The sequence below is a fragment of the Cryphonectria parasitica genome (assembly GCF_011745365.1).
Source record: "Cryphonectria parasitica EP155 unplaced genomic scaffold M406scaffold_2, whole genome shotgun sequence".
Taxonomy (NCBI): Eukaryota; Fungi; Ascomycota; class Sordariomycetes; order Diaporthales; family Cryphonectriaceae; genus Cryphonectria; species Cryphonectria parasitica.
The window spans coordinates 2,116,409-2,130,511 of NW_024468910.1; the positions used below are offsets into that span (position 1 = coordinate 2,116,409).

General features: G+C 53.9%; 3 protein-coding genes across 3 annotated transcripts; 2 read left to right on the forward strand and 1 right to left on the reverse strand.

Moving 5' to 3' along the window:
- Nucleotides 1–683: 683 nt before the first annotated feature.
- On the forward strand, nt 684–6,638 carry M406DRAFT_250805 (uncharacterized protein; the record flags this gene model as incomplete). The annotated part of the gene is made up of 2 exons (XM_040916720.1): nt 684–1,048; nt 1,127–6,638. 2 exons carry the CDS (start codon nt 684–686, stop codon nt 6,636–6,638), a joined length of 5,877 nt encoding a protein of 1,958 aa, XP_040779490.1.
- A 3,042-nt stretch (nt 6,639–9,680) lies between these two features.
- On the forward strand, nt 9,681–10,438 carry M406DRAFT_354909 (uncharacterized protein). Its single transcript, XM_040923027.1, has 2 exons — nt 9,681–9,937; nt 10,032–10,438. The coding sequence occupies exons 1-2, from the start codon at nt 9,802–9,804 to the stop codon at nt 10,130–10,132; spliced, it is 237 nt and encodes a 78-aa protein (XP_040779491.1). The 5' UTR covers nt 9,681–9,801; the 3' UTR covers nt 10,133–10,438.
- Nucleotides 10,439–10,830: 392 nt separating this feature from the next.
- M406DRAFT_251536 (DNA repair protein) lies at nt 10,831–13,760 on the reverse strand (the record flags this gene model as incomplete). Its single annotated transcript, XM_040916770.1, has 3 exons — nt 10,831–12,868; nt 12,944–13,614; nt 13,713–13,760. 3 exons carry the CDS (start codon nt 13,758–13,760, stop codon nt 10,831–10,833), a joined length of 2,757 nt encoding a protein of 918 aa, XP_040779492.1.
- Nucleotides 13,761–14,103: the final 343 nt, after the last annotated feature.

Consider the following 14,103-nt stretch of genomic DNA (forward strand, 5'->3'; position numbering starts at 1 on the left):
CCGGAGGGTGCGCCAAAGAAACACTACAAACACAGCAGCGGCTAGCTTACTAAGCCACTACCCAGCAAGCCTGTGAAGCTTTGCTCTTCACAGCGCCCCACACTCTAGAAAGCAGGCTGCAGGTGTTGCTAGGATGCTAAATTGGTAAAGCGACGCGAACGCAGTATGCAAACGCGACTTCCTCATCCTTGGGAATTTTCATGTGGTTCATATCAGCGCCGACCTTGGATTGGCCTTTTGCGCTTCGACAACAACCATCTGAACATCGGTTCCTTCTTCCTTCTTCCTTTTCCCTCCCCCCTTCTCTCCTTTCTATTTCCTCATCTGTTACGAGTGAGCCTTCTAAAATTCGTGCTGAGGCTAGCGTCTGGTAATTCTTTGACCCTTCTTTCAAGTCGTTACAAGCCAAGCCAGTCCAATCGCCGCCGCTCTTCTTGCGCTGAAGCCCGACCGTCACCCTATGCAGGTCATCTAAAAACCAGAGTCTATTGTTGAGGACTCCTGAACTTCCTTTTCAGGCGTCCTGTTTCGGCTGCCCTTATTCAAGAATCGCCACTGCCACTCCGATACAATTTCCACGACGCCCTCGGTCTCCTCCTCATCACCTGCGCCACGAACCTGCGAAGCCCTCCAACCCCCCTTCCCCATCCTTGCCTTGACGATGCGAATACAGATCTGGGAAAATGGACGAGGGCACAAGTAGGATATACGCAGGCATCCAGAGCTCCTATGCGGAGTGGGATGATCTACCAGAGGATGCCCACCTCCTCTGTCCCAAGGTCAATGACGCAGATGACGAGGACTACCAGAGCAATGGCCCTCCCACGTCGGGTATCACGGCTATTGAGAAGGAGCAGAGGATCAAAGATGCAAAGCTCCGTAAGGAGCTCACCTATGACCTCTCTCTCCTGTTGGGCATATCGAAAGAACAGTCAGGTGGATGGCTCGACCACTGGACGGAGAGGGTCGAGTCCTTCCTCACGCGCTGCGATGGCTGCATTCTGGGATATCACATGCACCGAAGGGTCTTCTTGAAAAAGCTACGAGAGTAGGTCTCGCCCCCACACCTGCCGGTCGATCGCTGTGACGGGCAGGACACGTACTGACATGCAATCCTGTTGTCCAGGTCCTTTGAAGATGGCATCGACGATATCATGGAGCAGAAACTCCGCCAGTTTGACAAGGCTCGCATCGATCGTGGACTAAGAAAAGCATATGACATCTTTGAAGCTAATGGCGGTCCTATGAGCCCTGCGAAGCTGGCGCAGCATGATGGGTCTGCCATCTTAGGCCTGTTCGAGGCCATGTGTTGCATGCCCTACGTTGCAGAGCCGGCAAACCGACAGCGGTACTTCAACCAGGTGTTTCAGGGCGTGCAGTTGCGAAAGCCACTGAGACTGGGGCCCAAGCTGTTACCGACCATGACCTTCTTTTTGTTCGAGGAGGACCTGTATCGTCTGAAATTTGCAAAACTTGCATGGGAGGCGGTCCCGCCAGATTCAATGACCACCGATGAGTTCGAGTGGGCGGTAAATGAATACCTCGCAGCTGCCATTCGGGAGGTAAGTCTAGTGGATGAGTCTGGCACCACGCTGCGCGCCTCCGAAGCGCAGCTTCAACTCTTCTGGGAGGGGTTCCAACTCATTCTCAACGCGATGAGTGAAGACATCATTCTTCATTGCCTCCGTGGCATGGAGATTCAGACGGATGTCTATCACCTCATCCTCCAGCACTTGCAGCTCTGTAGTTCCGACGAGATCCTCCTGCTGGTGCTCCAGACCATCTCCGCGCTCATGCAAAAGTCTTCCAAGGCTTTCTGGGGAGCATTACAAGACCTGCCACGTGCCCAGCTGGCACAGTTCGTCTTCTCCAACGCAGCTTTCCCTCGGCTCCTCGAATCATCACTTGAGTATGGTAGACTTGTGCATGATGGGGAGGATCGCGTTCCGTTCCTTGCAATCTGGGTCAGAACCCTGCTCCAGTCTCTTCAGGAGCACGAACTGCCTGATACGTGCCAGTCGCTGACAGACCACTTGTTTCCCTCCCGTCCTGACCCGCGCCTCGCCATAGAAGGTCAGATGACTCGGACCATCGCGGGCCTGTACGCGCTGCATACAGCTTTGAACGTGTTTAATAACAGCGCGGCTAAAATCCGTCTGAACTCATCTGTTACGTACATCAATCTTCTCATCAACCTCGTCGTCAAGTACACCAGGCAGGTTATCAACCCGGCTGCCGAGATACGCAAGGACGACAGGTACAACCTTGGGCTGTCAAAGACGGCCGTCGAGGTCATCAAAGTCGCCCTGCTCCTCGACGCCAAGACAACCCGCACAGAGTGGATGACCTTGATGCGAGGGAACAACAAGATACCGCGCACCGTCCCCAGGAATTCAGCTCAATTGTGGGAGGGCTTTCTTGAGATCTTTTGGCCTGGACGCGAAGGCACATTGGACCTGGCAAGGTCTATGATGATTGCGGTCCATCCCCTCAGCGGCGTTGGTCGTTTCCCTCCGCCAAAGCGCGAGCAGCTCAAGGACCCTGACAAGTTACGTTTCAACACGGACATTGGGAACACCTCGCAGATGATCAGTCGTATGATCGAACGCCTCAGCGGCTTCACCATGTCCGACCTTGACAGACTCTGCAGCGATCCTCAGAGTGGTATGATGTATACCATCGTGGCATCGCTCTTGCATAGTGAAGCCTTGATCCGCGACTCTGGCGTCTCCTTGATCAAGACACTCACGGGCGAGATCAGCCGTTCCGAGGCCGTTGCTCAGATGGTCCAGGATAATTTCCAACACTTCTTGTCCACCTTCTCTGATGTCGTGCGGCACATCAGTTACGATAATGAGTCGATGGCTCCTTACGCACCAATGCCGCATATTCTCACTTGCAGTCAGGATCTTGTCACTGCCCTGTGCGATACCTCAGGCCTGTTGAGATCGAAGACGCTTTCGGGCATCGAACATGCTGCAGTCACGTCATGGTGGACGACGCAGTGGAAGATGATCGCACACTCTTTCGGGCATCTGCGGCTCTGGTCATTGGATATGGAGAAGCAAATCCTGGAGGTCTTTTGCCGGAAGACGATGGAACTATCCCAGTCCCTTTTGGCGCAGGATGGCGTCGTTGCGTCTGCGTTAAGGGGCCAGATGTCTGAGAGGGAGGCACTGAAAGCTGTCCTCGAACAGCCGCGCATGAACACCGTCGGCATGGCGGATATGGTCAAGCTGCGTGACCCTTACCTATTGGACATTACTGTGCAGACATTGGTCAAGTTGCTCAATCGTCTTGCTGAGTTCGACCTGGCAGTCGAAGAGAAGACCGCCTTTCTGATACGCAAATCCTGCATTATGGGAAAAGACGGCAGATACGGCGTCATCACAAACATGACCGGATCACAGCGAGCAGAGCTTTTGAAGGCTCTCAGGGAAGAGGAGCAGGAGGATGATGACGACATTCCTGAGGTGATCAAGGTCATAGAGAAACCTATGAAGCAGAGCAGCCTAGATGCATGGTCTAAATCTGGAGCCTCCACACCTCTATCTCGCTCGGGCTCTTCAACGCCAGCGTCCACAGGTCGCGATATCAAGCCCACCACCAATAAGCTAGAGAACCTACGGCTGGCGAAGGAGAAGCCAAAGCCGAAGCTGTTGAGACCAGAGCCCACCCGCCTCGATGCAGCTAGTTTTGTTGAGATGAGGAAAAAGGCCAAGGCTGAGAAGGCAGCCCGTGATGCTGCAGCGATCGCTCAGGCCCAAGCTATCCGTACTGCGCCTGTCGAGGGTTCCGGCTTGAGAGGGGTGACTGGAATCTTAGGAAAAGACCACGCACCTCAACAAAAGAGCGACATGATGGTCGACAGCTCGGAGGAGGAGGACGAGTCCTCAGGCGACGAGGCTGTGGTATCTGGGAAATCAAAGCTTGATCCCGAGGCCCGAAAACGCGCCCTCGAGTTGGCGGCCAAGAAGATGGGCCCTCTCAAGAAGGAGAAGCTCAAACGCTCTGCCAAGGACATGCGGGCTCGGCTGATCCCTCCGATGGAAGTCCTCCACCAGGCCATCCTAGAGTGGGATATTTTTCACGAAGGAAACGACCCTCCCAACGACAACGCTTGTGTCGAAGTGTCAAACACGTATATGACTCACCGCGACTACAAGGCCACTTTCTTTGGGCTGCTGCTCTCTGAGGCGTGGCGGTCTTTTGTCACTGCCAAAGATGAGACAACGACAAAACCATTCGGTATTCGTATTGTGAATCGCATGTCGGTTGACAAATTCCTTGAGGTCACGACTCTGATGCCAGCCAAGGAAAACAAAGATCGATTCTTGGCCGAAGGCGACATCATCATCATCTCAAAATCGGAAGACCCCCTCAATAGAAAGGATGTCCCGCACTGTCTTGCTCGGATCTCAAAGACAAGATTTAAGGGTGATAATCTGGAAGTGGCATATCGACTGAGCAGCAGGAACAACGCTATACTATCCATGCTGAACCCAGGTCAGGACTTTAATGCCATCAAGATCACCAACATGACGACCATCGAGCGTGAGTACGCAGCTCTCGAGAGCTTGCAATACTTCGACCTCCTAGACGAAGTACTGGGGGCCAAGCCGTCTCCTCTCTTGACGTATGGCGAGGAAGCGACCGATGAGATCATGAGGAACTACTCCCTGAACCCTGGTCAAGCAAAGGCTATTATGAATGCCAAAGATAACGATGGCTTTACACTCATTCAAGGCCCACCAGGTACAGGCAAGACGAAGACCATCGTTGCCATGGTTGGGGCCCTGCTCACTGGGCACATTGGTATGAAGCCTGCTGCGCGACCAGCGGGCCTTGGCGCGCAAACACACCAGCCGCCCCCGGTGAAGAAGCTTCTGGTCTGTGCGCCCAGTAACGCTGCTGTTGACGAACTCGTTCTGCGGCTCAAGCAAGGCGTGACAACACTTAATGGCGCGCAGCACAAGATCAATGTCCTCCGACTGGGACGGTCTGACGCTATCAATACCCTGGTCAAGGACGTGACACTCGATGAGCTCGTCAAGGCAGCCATGGAGAATGACGCCAACAAGAGTGGTCCGGGGGCTAGTGATCGTGAGACGCTGCACCAGCAGGCTGGCGAGATCAAGACCCAATTAAATGACCTTCGCCCGAGGCTGGAAGCCGCTACTTGCGGGACCAACAGGGCCCTGCAGAACGATCTAAAGCGACAATTTGATATGTTGAAGCAGCGGCAGAGCCAAATCGGCGCCAAGATCGACGCACTCAAGGACAGCGGCAACAGCTACGTTCGTGAGAGTGATGTCAGGCGAAGACGGATCCAGCAGAAGATACTGGACGAGGCCCAAGTTCTCTGCGCAACGCTCAGCGGTAGCGGCCACGAAATGTTCAAGAATCTGGCTGTCGAGTTCGAGACTGTTATCATCGATGAGGCCGCTCAGTGCGTGGAGCTCTCTGCACTCATTCCGCTCAAGTATGGCTGCACCAAATGTATTCTCGTTGGTGATCCAAAACAGCTGCCGCCTACAGTCCTCTCCCAATCTGCAGCGCGGTTTGGATACGACCAAAGTTTGTTCGTCCGCATGCAACGAAACCACCCGCAGCATGTTCACATGCTAGACACACAATACCGTATGCATCCGGAGATCAGCATGTTCCCGAGTAAAGAGTTCTACGAGGGACGGCTGTACGATGGTGATAGCATGGGCAGCCTTCGTCGCCAGCCTTGGCACGAAAGCAGACTGCTTGGCCCATATCACTTCTTCGATGTGCAGGGTATTCAAGAGAAGGGTCGGAAGGGGCAGTCTCTTGTCAATACGAAGGAACTCAATGTTGCCGTGCAACTTTATCATCGCTTTCGTGAGGACTACCGCGATGTTGAGCTGACAGGCAAGGTTGGCATCATCACCCCTTACAAGGCTCAGCTATTCGCACTGCGAGAGATTTTTGTGAAGCGCTGGGGCGAAAAGATTTTTGAGCAGATCGAATTCAACACGACCGATGCATTTCAGGGCCGGGAATGCGAGATCATCATCTTCTCTTGCGTGCGGGCCAGTGCCACTGGCGGTATCGGTTTCATGACCGATATCAGGCGTATGAACGTCGGTCTCACGCGTGCTAAGTCCTCTCTCTGGATTTTGGGTGATTCTAGAGCCCTGAGACAGGGCGAGTTCTGGAATAAGCTCATCGAGGATGCGAGATTCCGCCAGCGCTACACCAGTGGCGACGTGTTGGCTCTCCTCCGAAAACCCACCGAGAGGGCATCGGCGACGACCGCGTCGAACGGCTTCAGCAACAGGAAGCCGTCGGACGTGGAGATGACAGACGCATCTGCGATACCGCAACAAACACTCACTTCGGATCCGCTGTCATCCAGGGCTGCTGCGCCACCACTACGCTCCATTGGTGGGTACAACGAGAAGGGCGAGGTTGTCGACACAGTGCCGAGGGGTATGGGGCCCCCTCAGATTGGAGACTCCCATAGGAAGAGGGGTCTGGAGGGTGCAGGCGTCGACCCTCCCCCACCCAAGCGTCCAGTAGGTCATAACCACTCCCCCCCCCCTCCCACACACAACCATCTGCCTGCCTTTGAGTTACTGTCCGTCATCGCTCCCTCCACCAGAGGCTGAGGTCAGACCAATTATAGTTAGATGCTAACATGCGCCTTTTCGTTTTCACAGGCACTTGCAATGGGTTTCAATGATCTCGCCATCCTTGAACAGGCCAGAGGGCCTCCATCGTCGATGTCCAAACAACCGAGCATGACGGGAGGGAGAAACCAAGCTGGCACAAGGGTTCCCAACACGTTGGCCCCCCCTTCGAGACCCCCCCCGAGACCAAAATCTTTACCACAAAAAGCCGTGGATCCGTCTGCCATGGAGGTGTTGGGACTTGTCCCTCCTTCAAGGCCTCCCCCACCTCCTTCACACTTGCTTTCGCAACCATCACGTCCGATGCATGGACCGCCAGGTCCACAGCCCAGTGGGCCGTCGCCCGGCACATCGTCAGAGGTAAGTACAAGACTGCTTCCTGATCTGTCTGAGTCCGTGTATGCTAAACATCCCGATATAGGGCGGTGGTTCGTCGAGAAACGATAAGAGTGGGAGGAGGAAAAGGAAAAAAGGCCCAGCAGATCCATTCCTTCGGAAGCCTAAGTAGATCCGCTGAATGAGGACCTGCTGGAGCCATGTTGGGCCCAGATCCTCTCTCTATCTCGATCTCATTGGTTTGCATTGGACTCATCATTCTTCTATTTCATTCAGCATTCACGGCACGGCATTCCGGGCGGGAACTGGCATCGTTACTGTGCACGGCGTCCGAGGGATATTACGTTTGAACAAGCATTGCACGACTGGTTCATAATCTGCTAGAGAGACCTCATCAAGAAGAGTTTAGTTGGTACGAATGCGTTTGTGTTCTTCTTTTTCGGGTGGGGGGGTTGGGTGCTTAGTCGCTCCTTTGAAAGGAAAGTTGGGAGGTCCAGACTTGAAGACACCCAGGTATTTCACCAAGTTTTTCACGGCCAGATGAGGGAGGAAGCAATTGTTCGGTTCTTTCCTTCTTGTGCTTGAGTGGGAACTGTGACATATCTTGAGACACAATCCGACAAGGAGAGTTTTGCGGCAATGTAGATAGAATTCAAAAAAGTTCTCCATGGTGGTGACCCTATGAAGAAGCGAGGTCACCGATGCCGTGCAAGATGTTGTTGCGGGAAAAGTAGATAACGCATCGCGAGAGGAGTTGGTTGCAATTGCTGGCGCGTGATGCGTGATGTTTCTTTACTTTGTGACATTGCAGCCGCACGCCTCGTCATTATTGTCGTCTTCCTCCACTTATAGTGCGAGGGCCTCTGCATACTGTTTTTATTCTGGACGCCCTAGATCAGGGCTTTGAGGAATCGATTGCATCCGACTCCCATGGCGCGCGGATGAGGACCTAATACTTAGTACGCGCACATGCCCCCAAACTTTGGTAGCGGGACTCACGCGTACTAATCCAGATCACAATACCTAGGAGCCTGGATGACATGTGAATGGTCCTTGTTAACGACAGATTTGTTGCTGAAGCCTGGGCCCAGTTATCTTCCAGGCTCCCTGCTCCAGACTCCATTGTGCCACGAACGACGCCCTGGTGCGAAAAATAATGATGATGATGATGATGATGGTATTGGGTATGTTTGCGTGTCGGAAGGAAAGCATATCGCCACGACTCTGTATACAAATACAAGTCTCAGAAATATCAGCTTGTCGAGTTTAGGCCCGAACATTCGAGACTTTTCGGTTTTTTTTTTTTTTTCATAAAGTCCGCTGCGAACTCTCAGGCAACACTAATGCAAGGCCAGTGTAGAAGGATTCCAACAGGATGGCGTTGGCATCCGTGTCATTCACGATCCAGAGGGCTGCGTGCGCCCGCAGGAATTGATTCATCCATGACGGGTGGATCGAGAGTCAAGGTAACTTGCATACTATATTTATATTGCTTGGTAGGTTTTGTCATTTCTATCGTGTCTGGCAGCAGCTGCAGCAGCGGGTGGTGGTGGCCCGTCTGTTTCGCGTCAGCCCCAGGTTTTGCCAACGCGATTGAGTATGAGATATAGAGATGGAATCATGAGATGGTGTGCCTGGCACACCAGGGCGTGTGTCTGTGTGTGTGTGTGTGTACGATTATGGCTTGTGCCAAGACGCTGGCACTTTTGGGTGTGGTGGCGGCGCCTGCGGGTATGCAAGAGCTTAAAAAGGGAGGCTATTTTGTTTATTTTGTGGGCCCTTCAATGACGGAGTTGCTAGGCTCTGTCGAATGGGTTTTGTGACAAGTCTGACAGGCCCTTGTTCAGAAGGCCCCCCTCCCCCCCCGGCGTCCCGTCCAAACCTTTCCCGAGTGACGTCTCTTGTGGCCCTTGTCCCTGTCGCCCGTCTCGTCCGAGAGCCGCACTACGTCATTTTCAAGATTCGCCATTGTGTACACACGGGAATAATGTACTATGGTAGCTCCCCCTTCATCATTCAGGATTCGACGAGGGACCTTGTTTTCTGTTTCCGCCTTGGCAGCCCCTACAAGCACACACCTCGTGCCTTCGTTCTAGTTCGGAGAATTCCACCCTGCATCATTCCCCCTCTCCTCAGACGAAACTAAAGGAAAACCTGCTCTAGGTCTTGCACTACGACGCCAGTGGACGCCTCTCTCTTCGAGCTAGCCCCAAAGAAGACCCGATGATCTCTTCCCTCTCGTCTCTCTCCCTTGGCTGATGGCGTCGTCTCACAAAAATACTGGTTCACACTGGAATCTTCCGTTCCTAAGCCCCACAGAATCGCCGGAGCATTGGCTCCTCCCTTGGCTTACCATAAGTACACCTCCTTGACGTAGCGTGTGTATCACGTTCGTCTTCTTCCTATTCAGTCTGTTTATGAATTACCTACTGCGGTAAGTAGTCGTAGTAGTTCGTTCCTCATCGGGTCGAGCCTGGAAGTTGTGACTAGCGCCCACTTACATAGTTACAGGGTAAAAAGTCGATTCCCGTTACTCATGACGTCAAATTCAATGTTTTTCTGCGATCGCGATGGAGGGACAGGAATGAGAGTGGGCTGCCTCTCATTATTCCTATAAGACAAGAGCTCGCTCTCCTTCTTGGGGATCAACACTTGACTTCATCTTACCTATACACAATCAAAACAACACCCTATCTATACGCCTTCACAATACACTTGCGCGTACGCAACACTACATTGATATCATCCTAAAACAAAAAGAGACCCCTACGAATCCTCCACCAACACCTACCTACACACAGCCAAAATGGGTATCGTCGTGTCGTGTCTTCAAGCCATTGGTGACTGTATCATGACAGTCATCAACGCCATCGCCGGCGTGATCATGAGCATCATTAACGGTGTCGTCGCCGTCCTGGCAGCCATTGTCCGGTTCCTGACTTGTAAGTCCTACTTCTCTCCCCTCTTTCCACCCAGTCTCGGGGAGGAACAATTGCTGCGAAATTACCAGTTACTGACCAGGGATGTCTTGTACAGGCGGCTACTGTGGCTCGCGCCGAAGCGGGGGAACTACTGGAGGCACCACATCCGGAAGAAGACGGTTCGGGAAGAGACATGGTGGGGTCAGTCGCGTCTAGGGCGGACCGACGCGATGAGACGAAGAGGTTCTCCCAGTGATGGGAAGGACGATGAGCAGTGGGATGTTGGCGAATAGTAGAGGAGGACGAGTCTCATGAATGACGATCAATTTGCGATGCGAAGTGGATCGTGAGAGGAATGCGCCGCATTACCAGATACCCTTATTCCCCTTTTTTGGTTTTTGCTGTAATATTTTCTTTTGTTTTGAGAGGCGCTCTAGCCTGCACCGAAGTGTAAGGCATAGTCTTGATTGCAGGAATGAATTTCGTTGTATGCAATGAACTTTGAACGAGAATTTGTCTCTGTGCCAACGCTTTCTCGTGCTCGTCGCAACTTACACGTCTTCATTTTCTGTGATCAGTAGTATCGTCTCCTCTTGGCTCCTAACAGCTTTATGGAACAGGAAAGCCAGACCTCGGATAGTAAGCGAATAGCGTCAGGCATGCCTGTGTCCAAAAAGCTGGGCATGACCGCAGAGTATCGATGGGCTATTTGGGAAATGGACCCCTCACGAAATAGAAGTTTCGAAACCTTCCTCGGCTAATCATGAGGCCTCCCGAAGCTCAGACTAGCAGGAACGTGTAAATCTGTGCCGCAGTTGTGAGACAAATACTCGATAGTTGGTTCTGTCACGTCCGGTACTATGAGTAGACATCATGTGAACACATAGCGAGCTATCACTGCTTAATTGAAAAACTTAACCCTCGTCATCAATCAGGTCCTTCTCGAAGAAGCCCACAATCCTCCTCGCCGCCTCTATTCCGACCATCGGTTCCAGCTCTTGTGCCGACATATTCGCCACCGCACGCACGTTCTCTGTCTCCAGCGTCAAGTTCTTGATGTTCTTACTTGTAACGCCCGGTACATGCATCAGCATCTCCTCGGGCTGCTGGTTGAATGGTTGTTCCTCCGCCGCCTGGTCCTTGTCCAAGCCGGCACGTACCGCAGCGATCGGGTCAGGCTCCTCCTCCTGCCCCTTCAGACTCTCAAAAATCTCGGCTGTCTGGTAGGGGGAGGACGACCAGATGATGCGCAGCTTGGGGAAGGCGAGAGTCAGCAGGACGAGCTTGGACTGCAGGTCCGAGGAGACGTTGGCCGGGTTGACGCTGCTGAGGTTGCCAGAGAGGTCTGCAAAGGGCTCAAGGGTGAAGGACTTGTTCTGGTCGAACTCGATGAGGAGCATGGGTGATTTGTAGTGCTGAAACATGGCCTCGGCCTGGGTGTAGAGGCGGCCGTCTCTGAACGAAGAGATGAGATCGCTGACCGACTTGCGCTCCACGCAGATGTTTGGCGAGAGGATGTAATCCCCCACTGTCAACATGCATGGTACGATGATGATCGAGCGAGCGTGCAGGAGTGATGGCAGGGACGACCTGAACTCTCGAACGTCCACCACGATCCGTGGCGGCTGTGCTGTGGCGGCCAGACGCCCGCCACCAGCGATCCGAGTGTTGACGGTCCTGAGAAAGGCCTCTTGGGGATCTTCAGCGCCGCGTGCGTCAACGGTCAAGACGATGCTCATGCTCGCGCGCTCTTTGATCAGCTTGGTGAAAGCATCCTTCTCCCTTCGGACTATCGACAGATACCGCTGCTCTTCCACCGACCCGCCGTAGTAGAGAAAGTATACCCGCACATTCCTGTCGTTGTGCGATGATCTGTACACCTCCACGCGTCTGATAAAAGAGGCGTCTGGCTCATACATGATGACGTACTTGGGCTTCACCTCTTCCAGGATATGCTCGTCCTGGTCACCATCGTAGGCATGGATGACGACCAGATCCTGCATGTCATATAGCTGATAAAAGTCGTCCATATCTTCTAACGGATCGGCCTGTCCGATCACGTCCGCCTTCTGTTTGGCATCCTCCTCAGTGGCCTGGACCTCCTCCATCAGGTCTGCCACCTCATTTGCCTTTTCGATATAAGGCATAATGCTGCCATTTTCTGCGCGTCCCAGGCTCGTAGCCACAGAGCCGCCCCCTCGTACCCGTCTCCTCTTGTTGGCGGGTGCTCTGCTTCCCCTCTGCAGCCTCGGATCAGACGCCCCTTTCAGCGCGTTCTGGTTCTCGGCGAACAGGAGTGCACTAACTTGGGCAAATTCCTTCTTCCACTTTAGGTACTCTCGGAGTCTGCGACGCATCATGAACATGCCAGAGGGCTGGTCATCGTTGTCGTCATCTTCATCTCCCTCGATGACGACTTTCTTCCGCCGTTGTTCATCCTTGACCTTTACATGCATGGTCTGCAGGTAGTCCTTGAGTTGCCTGCACGTCGCCGCGTCAGAGCACATGATGAGGATGGTTCCGTTGGAATCATCACGAGCCGGCGGCTCAAAGTATAGGTCTCGATCGATCTCCTTCAGGACATCGGCAAGGACTGCCCACTTGGGCTGTTCCTCGAGCACCGGCCGCAGGGAGTCAATATCCGAGTCGGCCCCCGCCTTGTTCGTGCCCCGGTACACCCTCCTCTTTGCTGTCTCGAAGATGGTCTGCGCAGCATCTAGAAACAGCCAGGGCGACTGTGTCTGCCTGGTGGAGCCTGGCGCCGGGGAGTGTGCAGCATGGATGGTGTCCAGGTTCTGCTGGAACGCAACAGCATCATAGGCAACCACAGCCTGCAGCAGGCTCCGCAGTACGGTGAGGTCTCCTACGATCTGCTTCGTCTTCCAGCTGACGCGGTGCCAGTTCGGGTCCAGCTGGCGCCGGACCATGACGTCGAAGTTCTTGGTCAGGGCGCTGTCCAGGTTCCAGTCTTCCATGTCCAGACCCGTGTTTCCTTTCTTCAGCTCGTGGATGCTGACTTCAACACACTCCATGACCGCGGCCTGTATTTCCTTCATGGCGTCCGTCATGGGCACCTCCAGCTCGATGACCTCGGCCTGCCTCCTGCCCTCGAGCGACTTGGCAACCGAGACATGGAAGCGCGGCCACAGGCTCGCCTTGCGCAGGAAGAGGTTCCGCATCATGGTCGCCAGGGGGCTGAATCCTGTCGTGAAGGGGTCCGGATTGTCCGAGAAAGCCTTGAGGAAGCCAACTTTGTTCTTCTGCCTGTAGATCCGCAGGATGAAGGCTTCCAGGCTGGTGGCGACGACCCGGTCCGCGTGCAGGACTACCATGCCGGTGACTTTCTCCACATTCAGAAGATTCGTCAGCAGGTCAACCACCAGGATCCGGCTTGTGATACTGAAGATGCCACCGCCTGCGTACATCTTCTCGCGGGCGCCGACGTTGGTGTAATCCGTGTTGACGACGGTCAGGCCGCGGGCAAGCGGCGCCCTACTGATAGCCGCGTGTTCGGCCAGCGCCTCGCCGATCCAGCCATTCTCGCGGTCCTCGGCATTGACAACAACGATCAGGCTGTTGCCGGCAGCGTCATACGAGTGTAACAGGTTGGTGAGCAGGCGCATGAGCCCAAGGCCGCGCGCCAAGATGACGAGCTCATCCTCAGAGCGTAGCTCCTGGAATAGTGCTTGTTGATATTCCTGGGACGAGAAGCGATAATTAGAACCAGAAATGTCCTCCTCATTCCCATGGGCGACCGGAAGGGAGAGACAGCTGTCATCGTTGGGGGCTGGCTTACAAGCGGCAGGGAGAGCTTCACGGGCTGTGGCGCATCGTTGGCGGCCATGATGGGGCTTGAACTACCCGGGGCAACGTCGAGTGGTTTTTGCAGGAGCTGGGAACCATCATCTCTAGCTTGGCAAAAACTAGTAAGCTCTCGTAGGCAGCTCTACGAAGGGGGAATATGTAAGCTGTCAAGGTAGACGCGTGAGGCGCGTCGATGATGAAGATGATGATGTAGGAGTGAGCCGAAAGTGGTCGGCGGCGAAAGGTAGTTTCAGCTGGCCGCCAGCTGGTTGCGGTTCGTCACTTAGAAGGAGTAGCGCTGTCTCGCGCCTAGAGGAATGTCTTGTCTCAGTACGCCGTAAGTTCTACTTTACGTACTACAGGGGCCTTTACCTTGCGCTCAT

Bases quoted from the DNA above. Each gene is read 5' to 3' on its own strand.
- M406DRAFT_354909 (XM_040923027.1), top strand. From the start codon at position 9,802: ATGGGTATCGTCGTGTCGTGTCTTCAAGCCATTGGTGACTGTATCATG. The intron at 9,938-10,031 runs GTAAGTCCTACT...TGTCTTGTACAG, and splicing joins CATTGTCCGGTTCCTGACTT to GCGGCTACTGTGGCTCGCGC.